The 21,832-nt window shown below is 35.5% G+C and overlaps 1 protein-coding gene across 9 annotated transcripts in view; it reads right to left on the reverse strand.

Annotated features, from left to right (window-relative positions):
- Positions 1-673: 673 nt before the first annotated feature.
- The window catches only part of MEF2C (myocyte enhancer factor 2C), a 134,037-nt gene continuing 112,878 nt past the window's right edge, over positions 674-21,832 (reverse strand). For 7 of the 9 annotated variants that reach the window (XM_058864446.1, XM_058864443.1, XM_058864451.1 and 4 more), the window contains 4 exons: positions 15,791-15,963; positions 13,477-13,606; positions 12,420-12,555; positions 674-5,422 (listed from right to left, as the gene is read on the reverse strand). In XM_058864446.1, the coding sequence (XP_058720429.1) occupies positions 5,101-5,422; positions 12,420-12,555; positions 13,477-13,606; positions 15,791-15,963 (761 nt within the window). In that variant the 3' untranslated portion in view covers positions 674-5,100. The remainder of the gene's footprint in view (positions 5,423-12,419; positions 12,556-13,476; positions 13,607-15,790; positions 15,964-21,832) is intronic. The other 2 variants (XM_058864449.1, XM_058864450.1) reach the window with 1 other exon arrangement.

The raw sequence follows: 21,832 nt of genomic DNA on the forward strand, positions 1-21,832 counted from the left end.
TAATAGGTCGTCTGCTTCTGGTGTAAAACCACATCTTTTTGAAATAAAGCGATTCTTTTATTCTCAAACTCTAAAACTATAAATATTAGTTGGAAACCCCCCTGTAACTCCCAATAAACAAACAAACAAACGACCAAACATTCTGAGAAAAAAGTATAGAAAGGTGAATAGATTCATTCCGACACAGTCCTTATGCATTTTTGTTAGATAATATAGACAGAGCACAGGTCCAATGATACATGATTTTACACAGGATGTGCATTTTTTGTAGGGTTTTGTAGGGTTACCCATGGGTTGTTCCCATGAGTATAATTCACAGGACACGTATATATGGGAGTTTAGATTCCCTGTCAGTAACTAAGCATCTGAGAGCCCAGCATTATTTCACCTAGCTTCTCTGCTAGGGACAGATTCAGATTCATTCCAAATTACACTGACTCCAGAGCAGTGGTGGACTTTCCCTGACTTGACTGAGAGATATGTATCTCTTTCCTGGTGGGTGAAGTGTGCCAGAAAATATTGCTTAGCTTTCAAAGCAAGCACAAATAATCGGTAAGGGACCTTTAGGCAGCTGCTGGTAGTTAAAATGCTCATTTTTTCACATGTTACATTGTGAAACAGTGAAAACTGAACACTATTTAAATTAATAAAAAAATGCACAACAGACACCATATCACTAAGAAAGCCAGTAACTTTACTGATTTGTCTGCAAAATACAAATTATACCTTATTTCCAGCAGGAGAATCTTTTGAAATTTTCCCATTTTTGTTCACTACAGACAGCTGAATTAAGTCCCTTGAGATACACAGATGTGGTTTAACTTAGTTATAACATCTTGTCATCTAGTGGCGACAAAGTCCAGCTTATGCCGCTGTGAGCCTCTACTTTAATATTTGTTGCAAATGCTTGTATGCTCCCATTTACAAGCTATTTTGTTATCACCATTGTTTTATGGAAGCAAATCCCCATGAAAGAGAAAAAAAAAAGAAAAAAAGGATACAACAAACCATCTGAAGCAATCCAAGTGTAATGCCTGCTGTAACCCAGGTCTGATATTAAATACACAAGACTTTAATACTGCATTTTTAATTTTTAATTTTTTTTAAAAATTACTTTCTTAACTGACCTTTTTTTGAATCAAACTGAGGTATGGATCAGTCTGAGGTATGAGAAGGGAAGGTAGAAATGCAACACATGATTATGAAAATAATCAAATGGATACTTTTGATGCAGAAAGTCTGTGGCTCAAAGCTTGGATTGCTCCACATCTTTGGTTAAAATATATTAACAAAAGCCTTTTATTACATCTACAGTCTGAAGCATTCTAACAGACACCAATGTTCCATCAGTCCTTCAAGAGACCTGTAGTGGCAGGAAATTAATGCCATATAACTGACGACATCACAGCAGATGGCACAAACAGGAACAGATGAAGTATGCCATGTTTAGGCAACAGCCTTTATTGAGGTTTCAAGTGGCTTTTAAAAAATTACAAAGCATTTACCTTCAAGGTGAAGGAAGAAGGAAAACAAAACAGCTGTTAGACTACAGATAAAAGTCGGTATATAGGATTGCAAATACAATACAAAGGGGTTGACGTCCTTGAAAACAGCCTATGAGTTCTATTCTTATGCTAGCTTTACCTGAAAAAGATCTGAGGACAACAGCTAATTTTTACATAAGTCATTAAAAACTGCTAAATTCCTCTTCTGGGAAAAATATAAGCCATTTTGTTATAAAACACAACTTTTGAGAGACACTGAAATGACCAAAGCTTTACTGTGAATGGCTCAATGCATACAATATATATGTTGTGCAGATAGGGTATATCATATAATTGTCACCAGCAATTAAACACTAACTGACAACACCTTTTAGTAGAGATTAGCTTAGCTATAACAATATTTGCAGGTGTCTAGAATGCCACTTCAGGTGTTTGAACTTACAATTAAGAATGTTGCCTAAAACATCATATAGCATGGGTTAAGGTAAAGTAAATGTTAATACTCTTTCAGGGCTCTGCCCCAAACTCCTTAAATACAAAGGAATCACACAATAAACCCAAATTAGCTTTTGCAAATACAATAAATGGTAAGATACAGATAAAGGAACAAGAAAGGTAGACAGTTATAGTTTACAGAAAGTGACTTCACAATCAAAGTTGTGCTTCTTATCATTAGATCAGTTTGCAAATATGCATTATCCCCCACAATTTTGCCAGTATAAGTTAGTTGCCCTCTGCAGCAGGAACAAGAGGGCTGACTGGCATTTATTTTCATGTGATTCTGTTCTACTCATGTTTATACAAAAAAATCACCGTCAGAATTAATATAAATTGCCCAGGCAATACTTTTCACGCTAATTTCTGCTTAGTTACTTGCAGTAATATATTACACTGCATCTTCATTAAATGATATCTTTCATTTTTTTTTCATGTGTTGCTGAGGCAAATCGCAAGGTAAACTATTAATATGGCTATTCTTAATATATCAATAGACCAAATCCCCTTCCCCACTGAGAAGTTTCTACTATGATACCAATAAAATCATATTTTTTCTTGAAATGACAAGGTATATTTGTGATACGTTTGCATATTTTTGACACGCTAAAGTTTAAAATTCTCAGAAGAGAATATGAGTACAGGTTAATCTGAGGGTGAAGAAAGTGGTTTGAAACACAGGTTTTTTTGTGTTTTAAAGTTAATTATGGGCCCCATTTTACCTTTTTTTTTTTTTTTTAAAGTTTTTAAAATTAATCAATTTTTTTTTTTTTAAAAAAACATGCGTATCTTTGTTTACCCTGCAGTTTGCTACACGAGATGAGATGGATGCATGAGTAGCACAGTATTCTGCTTAAAGAGTTTCCAGATTATGTACTAGCCCCTGCACAGCTGAAAGTGCCTGTAAGGCAGGCTTCTATAAAGTCATGGCAAGTGAAGAGCCTGTGTCCTAATGCACACTGTAGTCTGATCACCATCCTTTACTACAGAGAGGTACACTCCGTCATTGAGCAGTGCACAGCAACTGCATGTGTAGGTGGAAAAAAGACTGTGGATTTCACTTCAAAGTACTTTGTGTTGACGTTTCACTGTTGCAGCTACATTCTTCATCATAATGTCAATATATGTAGTTGAGACCTAGAAGGACTCTTGAAAAAAGGAGAAATATTACAGTTTTACTATGGCACTAACGTTTTGCTTAAGCACTTTTTCCCTCCAACAGAAAGATTAAACTGAAACACTTGAATATACCATTTTTTCCTAACATACAAGAGGGACAGAGAGGGACTTGAAGAAAATGACACATTCCCTCTGGTCAAGCTATCTTAGTCAAAGGAACAATATGAGGCTGGGGAAAATGTGGATACTGTGTGCTGAAGCAAGTCCTGCTCTGGTGTAAACACACAGGGAGCGTTGCTCAACAACGTGCCCACTGTGATATGATGTGACTGCAGAGGTCCATGAGAACCAAGGACCAGACGGCCAATTTTGGCCATGTAAAATCAACTGATTTTGAACTGCCCTTTAACTGATGACCTCTTTAAGAGCTTTATGTCTGTGAGAGAGGGGAGGAATCTATACAGCAGGCACTTGTGTGCCAGTCCCTCCCTTTGCCTCCTGCTGCTGCTTCGGCACATATTTACCTGCACTCACATAGCTGACAGCCGTTAGAGCTGCACATTCAATTCTGACAGGCAGAATACCAGCTTCATTCTTGAGAAAGGGCCAAGTTACGCCACTTTGTCATTTAACCCATGGAAAACTACAAGATACGCAGGACGTTAAGTAATAGAAGGGCCCTTAACTTGTTACAATGCACAAAACAGCATGAAAGAACTAATCAGTATATACAATGGATGGCAGTTCACCCAACTGATTGTAAAATGCTGTATTAAAATGATTTAAGTTGTTACACCATGGGTAAAGTCTAATTGTTTACAGATCAGTCTTTCAACAGCTGACTTGGATCTGTAAAATGTATACCCAGTAAAAGAAAACCAAAAGAAAATAGTTAAATGTGCAACTGCACAAATATAATTCCCCACTATCAAGAGAACAAAAACTTTTGCTATTACCATCGTTATTATATATATTAGAAAGCTATACACAAGCATGTTAATTTCACAGATTTTTTTTTTAAAAGATTCTTAATATTTTATATAATTAGAAATACACATTTCAAAAACAAAACTTCTGCAAAGAGAAAACAGTTATCTTGGTTAGCAAAGCATGGAGTTCCTCAAGGCTTAGGGTAGTGCTTTCTATACAAAATGTCCTTTTTGTTTGTTTCTTCAGGACTGCTTAAAAGATTAGCAAAGCTATCAAGGAAAAAAGAACACATTTTGGCTTAAGGAAACTACAAAAGCCACAAATGCTTTGCAAACTCTGTCTTACTTTTTAATATGAAAATAAGCAAAATGTAATGTACATATTTTTATACTTTTTTATTTAATAAGTGATGCAGACCCAGAATTTTTAAAATTAAATATGTCAGCCCTCGAACTCAACATTTCTAAAAGTATGGTCCTCTTGAAACGGTTTGATCCTTTTTAACTGAGTGCCATACTCTATCAAAATGCCTGCATGTTTGTGAGCATTTTCAGTATGTTGGGTGATCCAGTCTTTCTAGCATCAATTCAGGCCACCCAACTGCTGGGTCTGTCAAAACATCTGTACATTTTCTATATGTTGCATAACAGCTGCTTTCTCTCTCAGTAAAGATCTGCCATTTCTGGCAAATGTTTTCATTTTGTCTATTTACATGTAAATAACGTTGAACCTGCAACATGACACTATCTATTGTAACATACATTTTGCAAGGGAGCACAACAGTGAAAAGAAGTTAGCCTTAAAATCTATTTTGTACAAGTGTTCTGTTGTACAACTCAAGTGCTAAGCTTATCTCAGCATTTCTGTTTATCCTTATACTGCATCACTGAGGCAAGTTAAAAGTACTTTTACAAAACAGAGTACCTGACTTTTTTTTCACACACATCACATATAATGCATATCGACCCTTCCCCCCTCCCCCCTCCCGTTAAGGTATAGCACACACACACTGCAAGAAAAAAAAAATCCCAACTAATAGGTAATAATGTTATCATGTCGCCCATCCTTCAGAGAGCCGCATGCGCTTGACAGAGGGGCTTTCCCTTTCGTCCGGCGAAGGTCTGGTGAGTCCAATGGGGGAGTGGAATTCATTCCGGTGATCTTCTCGGTCACTTCCATCGTAGGAACTGCTACAGCTGCTCAAACTGTCAACAGGAGATCTCCCCGCCTCATGGCGCGTGTGCTGTTGGTATCTCGATGGTGTGGTGGTACGGTCTCTAGGAGGAGAAACAGGTTCTGACTTGATGTTGAGGCTTTGAGTAGAAGGCAGGGAGAGATTTGTACTCTGAGATAAATGAGTGCTAGTGCAAGCTCTGTAGGAGGAAAGGAAACCCAGTTACAGACGGAGGAGGCATGGAGCCCCCAGATATGCACAAACACTCACACAAAACACCAGTGTAAAGGCTCGCACAGGATCAGCTCATGCAGAGATCATGGGAACTGTTGTCTGAGCAGAATTCATGAATTCTGGGGAATGACAGCACCACAACAGGTGTGGTCAGCCTTAGGGGGACAAGCCTTCAGTTTGGAGAGAGGTCTCGCTTTCAGCCTCTCTCTCTCCTTTTTTTAAAATCAAATGCGATCATAAATTTGGGAAGGTGAGCCTTTGCATTGTTGCAGTCACCTGCAGGTTTCTGTATAACTAATACTTGTGTGTGTGTATGCATCAGCTGAGATGGGAAGCATAGACTTTCTGCTGGGTTTAATCCAATTAATTTGAATGCACCCAACTATTTTTATTGTAGTTTGTTCTGACATGTGACTTCAGATGCAAAACAGAAACAAAAAAATCTGGTCTGGTAATTTTTATACTTTTCAGAATAGAGTTGATATTACTGGTCCTAACATTGACATCAACAAAATAGCACAGTCAGGCTATGATTTTAGGGTTTAAATCTGTGAATCCATAATTCAATCCAGAATGCATTTGGATAAACCATGAAAGGGAGCCTGAGATATAGCAGAAGATGAGAGAGGACTACACTGTTTGCCCATAGGAAAGCCAAGCTCAAAGGATGCTACTAGCAGACAGACTGCTATGTTGAAACTTTTTCAAAGGTAAGCTATGTAAGTATTCTAAGCTTTTTTTTTTTTCCCCCCCTTTTTTTCTGCATTTTTTTGGCAGATAGTGGCAGAGGAAAGATGATAAAGGCAGAGAGGAGAGTGAATACTGAGAACACACTTTATCTCTGTGGGAGAAATGAGATTACTTTTATCTGCACAACATTTTGTACAAAAGCACCACCTCCTGGCAAAACCTGACTTTTCGTTATTAAAATAGAATTCTCAACATGCAGTTTCCATTATGTTCCATTTCAGGGACCATTTGCTAAGTTGAAATTAGTGTCTTGCACTAGAAATAGAATTTCAAGGTTTCTATTCATAAATATTTATTTATACAGGGGTAGGAAGGCAGTAGGGGCACCAGAACAATTGACTTCACAAAATTTTAAACCTAAAGAGATATGCAGGCATTTTTAATGCAAGAAGTTGTAATATTGGGATTTGGAAGGAATTTCTAAGAATGTAGAAGACACAGATAAGTTTAGGTGTAGACTTTTACTGAAATACTCTACTTCCTCTAGTGTCTCATCAACTGAGGACTAAGTATTACTTAAACAACATTTACTACTACTTTGATGAGATTTTTTTTCTTCTGACAGATTTAAAATAAAAATACATGGCTTCAGTATTGAGTGATATCATTTGCTTTCATCAGGAATTGCTGCAGTGTTTAATAATGAATGGATCTTGTTAGAAAACAAAGAAAACAGGATATTCTACCTCCAATTTTTTCATCAACCCTTCATTCCTATACAGACAAATTTGTCAAATCTGCAATGAGCACTTTCCTAAGTTACAGTGTTCATGAGTAATTGCCTTCACAGCAAAAAATGTAACCTTTTTCTTTTTTTTTAAGAGGATATTTTCTTTGTACTGCTTCTGTAAATATTGAATTAATACATATAAGAAATTGTAAGTACAAAGCTTTGCCATTCCAGTTAAGTAAAATATTCCACTCTTCCTGAAAACTTTTTAAAAACAGTCCAAAGAGAATCAAATATACATTTCTGTCTTTTTTTTTTTTTTTTTGTGGTTTTTTTTGTTTTTGTTTTTGGTTTTTTTTTTTTTTTTTGTTTTGTTTTTTTTTTTTTGTTTTCCAGTGACTTAATTTTTCTGTTGCTTAGGAGATCCTAGGACTTCACCAGGGTAAGCAGTTTGTCAGTTTAGTATAAGATTTCATATGATTTTACATGCCAAGTTTATTAATAAACCTGAAAGTTCTGTAATAAAGGATGGTGGAGCCTGGGGATTTGATTTAGAAGTGCTTGATTTGAACAAATGACATGCTACTTTGCGAAGCTGGGGATAATTAAAAAAGATAAAAATAGACAAAAATAACCATATTCAGTCAAATTTTTTCACATGGGACATACTGGCATTTACTGTGTGACAGCACCCAAAGGAGCAAATCTAGAGGGATAAACTGTGTTTTAATGATACACAGCTAGCATTTCTTTACTGGAATATTTCCTTTTTAATAGTCCCTCAGAAGTGACTATGAGAACACATCTCTATAGACTTTTCTACAGATACCTAGTGAATCAGCAGCAGTATTACATAATCACCTGGCACAAAAATTAGTGGAAGTTTTATAAATGCTTCAAGTTGATTTGAATTTTGACCCCCCACCCTCTTTTTTTTTTTTTTTTTTTTTTGTACATTAAAAAAATTATAAGAAATCATTTTGGCAGGTCAGTACTGAATTTTTGAGGTTTAAAACAATATTGAAACAGTATAAATAAATGGTAGCACTTATTTTGATTATTTTTTTTTCTTTCTAAATATAGTCTTTTGCTGATGAAAGTATTTCTGAAATTTAATATATTTTTATTTGGTTATAATTTGCAATATTTCATTAACATTTTCTGAAACATTTTTATGAGAAGCCCATCTAAGCTAAAATGGTCAACTGCATGGGAAACACTGTTATGCATACATGTGAATGGTGAAATAATAGGTACTTAGATGCAGCCCTTAAATCTGTATTCTAAACAGAGGATTAACCTCTATTTAGAATGAAAGGTGCACCCATAAGAAAAGAAAATTCTGTCTTGTGCAAAGTGATTTAATTTCCTATAGGGGTATGTGTGAGTATAGAAACAGCTGTTTACACTTATTATGCACTTTATTATTTATGCCCTATTGTAAACATGTGAAGCCTTCACTAGATTCCCTGTTAAACAAACAGGTTTTGGTTATGGAAAAACTACTGAAAAACTAAAGAAAATGATTCAGAGGTTTGTGTCCAGTTTTGTACACTCAATACATGCTGGGCAGTTCACTTATGCAGACATCATTACCTTGTTACACATATTGTATGAAAGCATTTCTTATTATGTGCACGATGAAGAAAATGAATGTTTTAACTTGGCACATCTGTCCCTCCTGAGGGCAGTGTAGTTAAAATTTGATGTTTATTCAGATTATGTTGGCCACATGGAGAAATTCTGGTTCCTATCTGGTTTCTGTGGGGAACATCTACACAGCTCTGTTGTATGAGAAGTGGGGAGCAAGGCAGGGTGCCACGAGCTTGGGGTGATGGCACCTCGGTGTGCATCTCCTTCTATCCAAATCTCCCAATGGTACTGAAGCTCAGCATACACTGGTAGAAGTGCAGGTCTGAGGAAGTGATGAGTGAGGACATGAACATGGACCGTGTAGATTTTTGTAGAGTGAGAAAGTGGTCTATTAAAGGAAGGGAGCCTCATGTACCTTTACTTTTACACCCACTCTCACTTCTCTAAATCTGTTTACATCGTCATTTTATATAATTTTCACCCATAAATACATGTAAAGGACCATTGAAAATTCATGGCTGAATTTATTTATGTAACTTTAGTTATGTGCTAATTTGTATCTAAGAGGAGACATTTTTGACTTACTAGCAATTCAACTTCTGCTCTCCTCTCTATTTTTTTTTAGGTAAAAGCTAAGTGGTTTTTAGTTGGTTTTGTTTATTTTTTAAGATTTTTCTGATCAATGTAAAAGCAGGATTAGAATTTCTGTGTCAAGACATTTTGTTTAGCTCTCACATATAAAGGTTTACACTTTTTAAACTGGAATTAAAAAAAACTAGCATGAAACAGTGACTAGAACATCTTATTTATAATAGTGGCATAATAAAAAAGGCTCAATCTGAAATACATAAGGTTTTTATTCAAAGCAAGAAAATGAATTTAGTGTGATGTAACCATTTTCAAATTTTTCAGTAAAAATAGTTCAATGGATAATGTTTTCTTATGTCTAGCTATAGCTATTATCTAATAAAAAATAATTGTGCCTAAGTAATAATCTTGCTATATAAGGGTCACAGAACAAGTCAACACTATGAATTTGGACTTTTTATTCATGTGGGTAGAGGTTTGGAGAAACTTCTCTTACATAAATAATTATCTATACTGAAGCAACTTCAGATTAAACACTGCTTCTCTCCATGCACTCGTATTTTAGGAAAGCAAAATCTTGACCCATGGATGCTACTTTTAGACGAAAAGATTGTCTCTTAGGCTAGGAAATGTGGGTGCAAGAGAGCATATTCCATACTATGGATTTGTGCATAAAAATGCTTGATAATTTATTACAAAGTTTGGAAAGAACTTCCCTTCTGGTTATCAGCAGTTAACTTCTGGTAATCTCTTTGGTACATGTTAAGTAAGCAGTAAGAGACACTGATGTACTATTCAGGCCAAATCCCAAAGCTTTGGGATGGACTGATTTTCAGTACACTTTGTGTATGTATTTTTTCCAAGTGTAGATGCAGTTAAAAGATTATGAAAATGCTATTCTGGTTTTTAACCCAAAATGTTGAAAAGTCTGGCTTGTTTCAATGTCCCAGTCATATCTAAACAGGCTCTCTACATTGTTGTGCTGTTCACCAGGCTTGTGAGAAGGCCAAAAGCTGCACATACAGGGAAAGTGAACTACCCCCATGCCCTCAGGTATTTGCCCTCTAGTCCACCAGCACTAGTGTGGCTCCTAATTACACAGTCAACTTGAAGAACTAGTAGCTTGGTTGCAGAGATCTCCAATTACCTCCAAGATGGTTCTGACAGTGCTACTGAAATTGCTGAGGATTTATCTAGAGCAAGATACTGCATCTAACCCTATCTTACTCTACTACTAATCACATTCTTGTCATGCATTAAGGAGGCAGAGCTGATTTTTACCTTTAGATTTTGGTGGAAAGCAAAACCTGAAGGAGAGCTGGAACACCTCTTCCATTAACTGTTTTCTCACAGGTTTTTATAGCCTACTGCTAACAACAAACATCTCACAGCTGCCAAATCTTTTCAGTATACTGCCTCACTAAGCAGAGAGATTTATGTTGTCAAAACCTTTCTAGATGTGTTTTCTCAAGTATGTGAGGATGGCTGTAATTTTGTTTCATTTTTAAAATATTTTTGCAAATTCTAGGTCAGGTTGACATGGACTGAATGTGCTCTACAGAATTTCAAGTTTTTCAAATAATCCAAAAGTTAAAACAGATGCTCTTGCATGTAGAACTCAGTGAGCAAAATAAAGGCTTATGATTTTCTGCAGTGATAGAAGATTTCTCCAGAACTGTCTGTGAAGCAGCTTTCATAGCTGAATTCACTTACAAATCACTGAAAGAATAATAATAATAATGATAGTAATAATAATAATAAGAGTAGCAACTCAGAATATATTCCACAGCCACAGCCATTACACTTTGACATTCTGCGATGTGAATCAGAAACAGATCACAATGTGTGACATATCTGAAAAGGCATGTAGTTAGTTTAGGAGTTAATTTATACTTTTTTTTTTGATAACCAAATAGCCTTATTACATTCCTTGGTATGGTACCAATTGTTTATACAGTGATACCTAACATGTGAGCTTTCAGTTTATTTGAGAATTTATGACTTGTACAGCAAGTCTAAATGCTGCCCTAGAAATATTGCAAACCCAAAAAGAAAAGGGTTAGAGAAAGATAGTAACACTACTTTTATTCTAGCACAAGTATTTCAGCTGTATATTTTTATGACATTTGTACCTATATATACTTACTTATACAGGAAATGAGGTTTAAAAAATGTGAAAATTTTCCATTTTCAAAGGAAATGTTTCCTTTGAAACATTTGTATAGCTTTCCTTAAAACCTCAAGTTATCAGCATGGTAAAGACATTAAAATAAGTTACAAAAAATGGTCAGATAAAGTAGAAGGCGAATTTTGACATTAAAGCCATGTTTAGAGTATTAAATCATTCCACACTATGGCAACAATCTTGAAAAAAAATGTATATGTGGAAGACTTTTTTCTGAAAAAAAAGTTTTCCTTTAAAATGTATATGAATTAAATTTTTTCCTCATAAATACATTTCTGCTGTTTTTAGCTTCTATTTTTATAGTAGAAGATAATCTTTATATATACCTTTTATAACCTTTTAAAATTCCAGCATGTCTAAAACCATACATTAGGCTACTGTGTCACACTAGTGCATGCCTAGGGTCTTACTCAATAGAAATTGCAGATATCATAATATTTGGAAATCATTCACCTGTTCACTTAAATGAGCCGAGAAGTTACTTATTCAGGTGATTCCTCTGTGTGAATTTTCACACTTACAGAGGTCCTGAGATGCTTGAGCGCTGCTTCTCCGAACTTGAATAAATATTGTAAAATTAGCCGCCACTAGAGGGCAGGAATACCTGTGCTCCTCGGCACAGGCACATCGCAATGAGTTTTGTGAGCTGACAGTCCTTTGGCTTAATCATGCTATTTTCTCACAGAAATCATCTCCAAATAAACGAAACTTGAATTTCAGAGTTAAGCAGAGGGAAGTTTGTGATTATTATATAAGGTTAAATCTTAATCTCAGGTCAATTAATTATGTCTCACTTTATTAAAATAGTTTAAAAAAATCTAGTTTACTGTAAATGTTTGTGCAACAGTAACTGGAAATTAAAAGCATAAATAGTAAATATGGCATCAGTACATATAGGTGTTTGGTTTTCGTAGTGAAATAAAATTTTATCTAAAGAAATAAAAGAAAAAAACATAAACAGTACACTACTGAGAAAATGTCACGAACACAGACTATCTCTTTGCAGCTCCTTAGCAAACTATCCATGAATTACATTGTTCCAGTTTTGCAAAATCTAGTTTTTACATTTAGTTTTTAAATAAGTTCTGGTATGTTATTTTGACATATTTCACATTTGGAATTACTGGGGAGACTGAAGTCACCAGAGGACAGTAAAATAAAGAAAACACTGCTTACCCCAATTGACTGAGGGCAGATGGTGGCATGTTATGTAGGTGTTGCTGTTGCCAGCCAGTAACAGAACCAAGATGAAGAGCACTGGCTGTATTAAAACCAGAGAGAGATGATATATCTGCAGTACTCAGAGAATATTCTAGATTTGAAAACAGAAAGACAATAATTAACAGAGAATTAAAGAGGAAGCAATTAAACAACAACTAGCATAGTAATTTTCACGTCACTTTGTAAGCCTTTTAATTTTAATTACACCAATCACATTAAGTTGCAGCAGAAGAAGTAAATCTTCCTCTTCCCTTAACTCATTAACTTGAGAGCAAATAACGCACTAATAATTATTCTGGAATCTAGTGGGACTTTACTGGGTCTGGCAGATCTAAAGCGTTCTTAGCCTGTAAATTCCACATAACTACAAATGGACTGTCAGAAAGACTTGAAAAATATAACATTTTGGTCACCATCTTCCTTGCAGAACTCAGCAGGCAGCCTGCTTCTGAGCAATCTATGTGTTCTCTAAGCACGCTGGACCTATGTATCACTTTGTGCATGTTTTACAGCAGCAATACACAGCAGGAACTGCAAAGATGCCTTGAGGCTTCATTTCTGCACCCTCCCAGGTAGGGAGGTGTGGTAGCCAACAGAGCTACTGAACTCTGTTGTGGAGATAGTGAAGCTGCTTTTCCCCATTACCCTCACTGCTTTAGCGCAGTGCACTCAACTGCATAAAATTACATCCAAGGAAGACTAAGAACTGTTAACTAAGTTTCCTTTTTTCCTTTATTTTTTTTTTTTTTGTTTGTTTTGTTTTGTTTTTAATTAAAGCAAATGAAATAAAGCTACCAAATAAGTTTTTCTTCAAGCAAATCAGCTAATTTTAAAATAGAAACATCTGAAATTAGTGACAGGTACAGAATAAGCAAATGTAGCACAGAGGCATAACAGCTATGAATTTTTCAGTTTCTCCCAGGGAACATTAGCTAATGCATTAATACTGAGATAGGCACTTGTCAGCACCTTGCTCCCTTCCCCATCCTTTGCATCCTGCACCCATACTTACCAGTACCATATGTTGTTGAGATGGCTGATGGGTATCCTCCCATCCCTTGCCCTGGTAGAGTAGGAGTTGCTACGGAAACCACTGGAGTAGCCAATGACTGAGCAGACTGGGAGTTATTTATCCTTTGATTCTTTTAAAGTAAGTAAAATACACATATTATTGACCAGTTTTAAGTCAGCTGAGTGTATTTGCTTTCTGGGAATGTTTTGCTCATGAGAAATACAGGCTGTTACAAATTTCTAGAAATTAATCATTTAACATGTGGCTTTGATGAACTCTGCCAACCCTATCATTTACAAGCTTTCAAGAGACCAGTTGTCACCATAGTAACCCATTACATCAGTATCTCCTAGGTAACTGAACTAGTAAGACTGCTTTTATTGTGGGTAGAACAGATCATGTGAAAAACTAATGAAATATATAAACTCTATTCCCATTGTTTTCCTTTTCACTCATATAAAAAAAAAAACCCAGACTACCACAAAAAACAATAAAACCCACAAAGCAAAACAAAGCAAAACAAAAAGGCAAATGAAAAACTCCTGAACCCAGCTCTGCTGGATTTTGAAAGTGAGGTGTACCCCCCAGTCTACTGAACACTGAACTCTTACCAGGAGACGGAGCTCTGACTACTTCGTTTTTATGCAATAAAAAAGCCCTTCAAGCTGTTAGATTGCACAGCAGTTACGCACTTATCTTTAACTCCAGGGCACTAGGTGTTGCACTGTAAAAATTACACTAGAGAACTCTAATCATGTGAGTGGCAGGAAAAAATGTTTAGAGAGCCACCAAAAAAGGTATCATAAGTCTGCACCATCTTCAACAACATAAGTTTACATGCTCTCCATGCACCACCAAAAAGAAAGCTTAATTCTAACATGCATAATTTGAATATGTGCAACAACTGTATCTGGCCTTCTATAGCTATATTTAAAAAATTGCAATGAGCTTTTTTGTTCACAACATAGATATTATTGTAGTATTTTCCATTTTTTTTTTCAACCAACATTTTGCCTACATCATAAAAAAGAACTGACTTTCTTTTCTTTGTTATTAACTTGAACATCATTACCACTTACCAGAAGCAGGTCAACATCCTCAGACTGATTGCATAGGAAAGGAGCATTAAAAATTAGTGAATATAAATATTTACCAGGATGCAGGTTTTAGCTTAGGGAATATTTTTATATCATAGGGGCAGCAAATTAAACACCTTCTGAGCATATATTGGAAAAAAATGTACCTCATAGATCTATTTGTCCTCATTCTAATGGAGTATTTGACTCAACTGCAGGAACAGTCAGCACAAGTCTTTCTCCAAGAATTAATTTTTTCTTCCATGGTCTCACTGTTTGCAGACTGTCTTGCTGTACCTGACCACTCACAGAGTCTCTTGGAAAATATAATTTTTCAGGGGCTTGGAATAAATCCTTTGATGCAGACAGCTTGTCACTGTCTTGATCAACTTTGAGTATTGCTCAGTAGGACTATTTGTTACTTGTTCACCTACGAAGTAGCAACACATTTATGGGCAGTTTTAGTTTGATGATTAATTTATTTTGCATCAAGCTGAAGAAGCCAACTTGGAAGTCGTTTTAATAATGTTTGTTACAAAATGGAAAACTGCATCACTTACAATCTTTTTAAATTGAGTTCACTTTTAATGTTAAATCACTCAAAACAGCTTTACTTGGAAACACTAACAAACTTTTGGAAAGAAACTACAAGATGTGGACATGATACCTTCCCAGAATTCAGTCTTCTAGCATAGTATATAGCCTAAATTTCACTAGTCCTGGCAGGAGATACAGAAATTTCATACTCCTTTTTTTCCTTGCTCTGTCTATTTACTACCTCTTATCATTACAAAATTTGGACCTCACAGTGATAGGGCTCAAATTAATTTATTACTGTTAATATGCCATCTGCTAAGAGTCTGTGAGGCTAAATATTTAAGAAAAACATAATAGGTTAGAAATACTCAGGATTAAATTCAGCCTTTATAAGAACCCCAGGAAAAACTTTTGGCTACTGGGAAAGAGACTGCAGAAGGTTAGACTGTGCACAGTTAGGACACAGTTCCTATTTTGCAACTCAACAAACAAAAGGTAGGAAGTAAATAAGACTTCAAAAAAGCAATCAAAGAGGCTCAGCCTACATCCTCAGCTTGATGTCAAGCCCTAGTCAGAAAAAACACACAATCAAGAATTTAGTTTCCTGAGCCAGACTTGAAATTCCTAAATAATTCTTATCTGAAGGAGATAAAAAGAATAAAATAAAAATAAGAATAAAAAGATCTTTGAAAATGCATTACCACTGATGGCATGGTACTCTTGCTGCCAGGTGGAATAAGCACGCGGAGATCTGGTTTACGGTTGTTCATTCCCAAATTCATTGGAGGCGGAGATTTTGCTTGCATATTCTTGTTCAAGTTGCCAGGTGAGACCAGCAGACCTGGTGAGTTGCGAGGGTTGCCATATCCATTTCCTGTTAAGGTGAAAAAGGAGGGGAAAAAAACAAAAAGAGAGAGAGAAGTGGATGAAGTCCACTCCATCTTTTGAGCCCTTCTAAAATTGTGTGATCAAAAACTCATGGTAGTGTCATGTATTTTTATAGGAAAACACAACATGTACCATATTTGTAACAACTGGTCTTCAAATGCTTCTCTCATGGCTGCTGACATCTCAGTGATGTGCGGAAATTAACAAGGTGATACAATTTTGTTTACAGCACTGTGATATATAGCACAATACACTGTGCCTTGGTAGAGACAGCTGTCTGACATTTGTCTTACAAGAATCAGGAAAGTCAGATAATTTAAGGGCATAAAAACTCAAAAAAAGCTATTTCATATTTTCTTGACATCTACAGAACATTTTGCAGTTCCTAGCTCAGCCCTTTGCAGGTCATAATTTTGTTTTGCTTTTTAAAAAAAATGATGAGTATATCAGGGCTGTAATTTCCACAAAAGGCAAGGGGAGGACCAGAAGGATTCATAAATTCTTTTGGCTCTTTCTCACTACACTTCTTGGACCTGGTTCTGTAAACACTACAGCCAATGGGAGCCATATCATAGCCTTATTTGGAAAATACCACCGTATCTTTCATCTTCATCTCTCTTCTGCTGTCCCCAGGAACAATTCTGACAAGCAAATGCTTCCTTCATAATTTTTAGGAAAGGCTGTTCTTATCTTTGCATTGTCAATTGTCATTGCATTGACATCTATGTGTCCAGAAGGTTACTGATCTACTATTCCACTATTTCATTTACCTGCCTTCACCTCTTACCCACATAAAATCCAGGGAAAAATGACTTTTTAGTGCAACTTTGAAATTCCATCCATACAATCTCAAGAGAGGTACAGAAACTGCCCAGTCATAGAGAGGGAATAGCATGAAAATTAATATGGAAAGAGAAAACCTTCATGGGGAAATACCAAAGAAACAAAGGCTAGGGAAGGCTTTTGTTTCTGGGCTCAGCTTTTGTTCAAATGCTGCAACAGACAGCCTCGAATTTGTGTGAGAAGATAAACTAGCCAGTGTGGCAGAGCCCTCTGGGTCAGAAACCCTCGATCTTCAAATTTCCTTTGTAGACCTGAAGTCAGTGAAGACCACAGTATCTCACCCCTCCCCCCCCCCGCAATGTGAAATGGAGTTTATAGCCCCAAAGAACATAAATGGATTATGGAACTAAATTTGATTGTGTCTATGAGGTGGACATAAAATGACAGTACATTACAGTGATTTGCACCTCTGGTTATGATAATGAAGTGTGTCCAAGCATGATTAAGATTTTCAAGTTTTTAATCCTCAAGTGCATTAGCCACTTGTATTCATCAAAACAGCAAATCCATGGAAACAAAATCTGTTAAATGCTATTAAATATAAAAACACCACTTCAAGCTTTAGAAGACCCTGAACTCTGAACACTAGGATTATGGCACAGGAAAATTATCAAGAACTGCTTGAATTCTGAATTTGCCAGGTATCTTCAGTATCTGCTCTGGCTTGGCTTGTTTTTTCTCATGAGTTTTAATATCATGATCTCTCCAAAGCCTTTGCAATATGGTGAAAATTTAGGAACACTCAGATCACTTCTAAAAATTCCATATTAAGAATTGCTTTGGAGATTTTGCACTAAAATATTTTTCATAGTTAATCTTGTTTTTTTCCTTAGTAACATCATACAGTTAGGAAAACAAAATGAGTTACTGAAATGTATCTTAGACTTACCAAGCAAATTCAGCAGAGGGCTGTCAAAATTTTTCCATTTTGTACCAGTAGGCTTTTTTTTCAAAACAAACAATTGTTCTCAACATAGATGAGCTACCTATTATGCTCTAATTCGTGCTATGTGTTATTACAGGTGGTGAAATTAGAAGGGGCATTTTGAATATACAACAGTACTTTCTACCAGAAACCACACTGCATTTTACGTAAAGTTCATCTTTTGCAAACTGAATACAGAATTTCTAGTTGTGATTTTTGGAGAATAAATTACCTTTCAAGAAATAACTCCCATTTCCTACATAAGATTTACTTAATATTATATACTATTAAACATCAGGGGAAAGAGTGCTTCTGTATGAAGCTTTATTCTTCAAAAACCTTTATCTGACCTTTACTGATGTAAAAAATAGTTTGAACTATTTTTTGAATATTGAATAGTGATGGCATTTATATTTTAAAAACATCAAATTCTTTTTAAGAACTACTGCAATCTTTTCTTTGGCAGCAGATTTCTGCTGTTCATGGCATATTATGCCTGCTAGCATTTTGGAGCCATATAATAACAGTCCCTCTTTCCAGTCACCAAACTGTTATACTTTTGGTATAATGAGTATTCAGGAATGTAAGACTGTAGACCTTAAACCAGTAATACAGAAACCCATCATTTTGAAATCAGTGATGCATGTGGTTTGAAGTTAAGAGATCCTGCATGTAAACCACCTCTTTAAACTGTATCCTTTTAACTCAAGAGAGCTGTGGCCTGCTCGGTGGCAGCTGTCCCACCTTCAGATAAATCCACCAGAGAGAATGGCCTCATTTACATTCAGAGGCAAAACAAGTGTATAAGAGTTGTAATGTACAAATTACATCTTCTTTCATGCTATACTTTAAAATTACACTCTGCCTGGACAATTATCAATTTAGATGTGACCGTATGCAGAACATCTCATTCTGCTATCCACCTGAAAGCACAAAAATTACATGTTGTATATGAATGGATTTCCTGATTATAGATCATAAGAAAATGAAAACCAGATGGATTTTGGAGAAAGTTGGCTTTACATTTTTATTTGGTTAAAAGCCATCTTTTTTATGGAATAGAATATTTTTAAACATTAAAAATGTATTCTGTGAGGCATAATAAAAATAATGAAAATAAAAACAGTGAATGCACAAATTTTAAAGGGTGTATGTCAGAATTTGTAAATTTATGCATTTTTAATTCAACGTGTTTTCAGAAAAAAATATTTTTCCTTGTATTGTTTGTCATACTGACTTGTGAGAGTAAAAATATTTTATGCAGAAAAGAGGTTGTTTCTAGACAGAGCTAGTGGAGCAGCATGTGTCATGAGATGCAGGGCCAGACTTTGTATTTGGACTAATAGCAGAATGTAAAGACAAACGCTTTTTTGAGAACAGAATACTCCTCTTGGGCATGCTCTCACATTTTGCATTGCACAAGTGTCATTGACCGTAGAATGAATTCCATCCAAGCACAAACTGCATGGTTAATCCCTGTAACATAACTTTTCAAAAAACTTGGAGAATTACTTCTATGCACTGATTTTCCTGATTCTATCAGGAAAAATTATTTTTTAAAAATCCATTTAGTAATGAAAAACTACAATTTTAATTGTGTTACAAATTCATGTAATACCATCTTAAACATTTTAATCCTAAATTTTTATATCTTAAGGATACCAGAAGGGCACAAGCTTAATTAGGACAGGACAGAGAGCAAAGTTTACTTCTCTCCTTTCATCCCCTATTAGTAACACCTGTACCTTTAAGGGAGTTTTGGTCATCGGTGTTACAGGGGTTGTAAAGTGGCTGCAATTAGTAATATTCTGAGTCAGGACAATAAATCTATGCTGAGAATTTAGGCCAGGAAACTTTCCATATGTTAAGGTAACATGAAGGAGAAAAGAGTAAATTTTTTCCTTATGTCTCAACATACTTGAACATAATTTTAATAATTCAAAGTCTTGAAAAACTGGAAAATTTTAGGATTTTTATTTCTTGAACTTTTGAAACTGTCATGTTCCTAAGTGTTCTTTTTTTTTTCTTTTTTCTCTTTTGTGATTTCAAAGATATATAGTGAATGAAAAATCCTCTACTGTAGTTTGAAGAACGAAAGTGGAAGAACAAAGAACAAGATACACAATTTGTATGTCCTTTATTTGATCTCTTATTTGTTCTAGTGATTTTTACTCACCAAATGCATTGAGAATTTAGAAGATCCTTAGGAACCTGGGTTAATTTTAATACAAAATGAACTTTTAAATTCTTGAAGGAGTTTTAATAAATACTAATGCTCTTTGCAGGTCTCCAATAAGTCTATGCTTTTACTTGTCATATTTCTTCCAAGAAATGTACATATGTACACTGGATTTCATGAAGGATTTCTATTTCTTATATTTCTTATTCTTATTTCTATTAAATGCATATCTCAAATATATATATATATGACATTTTGACTGATCACCAAGCCCCTCAAAAAGAATTTTAAATATAGAATTAATATTTATAAACATGAGAGCAAACTATTCCACATATTATTGTCACTTCAAAATATATGCATATATATGAAAGAATCAATAGAAATTTTGCTAAATTTGCACCCAGTATTTCATCGTTCACTCAGTTTATTTTCCTATTTTCTTGAGTAATAATATTTGTTCTTAATAGTAGTTAAAAGGTAATGAAAAGTTTCCTTTTCTCTCTTTCATCTTAATTTTTTTCTTTCTTTTTCTGCATACACAGTGAAACAGGCTATGGCTTATTACCCAAAATAAAAAGATACCAACAACAAAGAACTAATGCTAGGAAGCTGTACTGTTGTTCACCTAAACATAATTTTAAAAAGAGGTAACTGAGAGTTCTTACTCATATGTCACAAGATTGTCACATTTCACAGCACACAGCTGTTACTAACTGCAAATAGGAGAAGGAAACCAATCAGCTGCTACCTTCATCCAGAAAAAAGGGAGATCTTCACTTTATGATAGCTGCCCATTGCCACTACACTCAACTAATGGACCTTCTTTACTGAATTTACTGGTGGAGCCAGCTCATACAGGTGGTATAAAAAAGCCGAATGACTGCGTGGAAGAATTCTCAAACATCCTGTGAAAGTATCAGCTGCTTTTTTGGGGGTGGGGGGTGGGGGCTGAATAAGGATGACAGTTCAGAGAACACACAAACTTTTGGAAGAATGGGAGGAGAATGAGAAGAAAACTATCTCAGCAACTCTTTGTTAGTTTTAAAACTAACCACTTAGAAATAAAATAAATATATGGTAGAGATTTCTATATCATCAGAAGCCTAAGCCTCCTCTCTCTCTAGCTCACCCATTCTTGCTGTGCAGGTTCTGAAATGTCACTGGGAACTTGCTCTTTAAGTCTAAAGAGATGAAAAGGGCTCTCATGGCACTACAGTTGTCCTGTGTGTAGGATGAAGGACCTTGAGAGCAGAAAACTGACCTGTGCATCACACCTCATGCAAACACTTCATTGCTGAGCCAAGGGCATGGCAACCTAGCCTGGTTACCAACACTAACCAACATACAAACATACAAACTGGTCACAAACATAACCAACAGCAGTTATGTTTCACTGCTATAATAAGAGCTGTATTGAAATGTTTCTAAATTAGTACTTCCAGTAACTATTCTCCCACTTTAGGAGTTCACACCTTAATAAAATAAATGTAAAGGTGGCACCTGAATGTTTGAATTAGCCTGTGGCTACCCACACAACTGTGAGAAACCCTTCAAAACAATTCTCATTGTAATTAGCCTTCCCAAGTGGCAGCCAGATATTCACATGGACTCCCTCCTTGCAATCCCTGGAAACAGAGGTATATATCATAGACAATGAGGGTCTGTGGTAAGTTCTACACTGAGAGAAGGGGGAATGTGCTTTCATCTTCAAGGGTGATTATCCTTACTCCTCTTTTTTTTTATATTTTTTTTTAACTCAGCAGAGAAACAGAGCAATGGATGATCCAAGTAAAGGTCCTGTTTGTGTTTTTTCTGTCTTCAGTACAATTACTATTGCCAGTATACTTATAATATAATGTCTGATCATAGCACTTTATTTTTTGCTTTCATAATTATTTAATGGCA

Source organism: Poecile atricapillus, chromosome Z, assembly GCF_030490865.1.
Source record: "Poecile atricapillus isolate bPoeAtr1 chromosome Z, bPoeAtr1.hap1, whole genome shotgun sequence".
NCBI lineage: Eukaryota > Metazoa > Chordata > Aves > Passeriformes > Paridae > Poecile > Poecile atricapillus.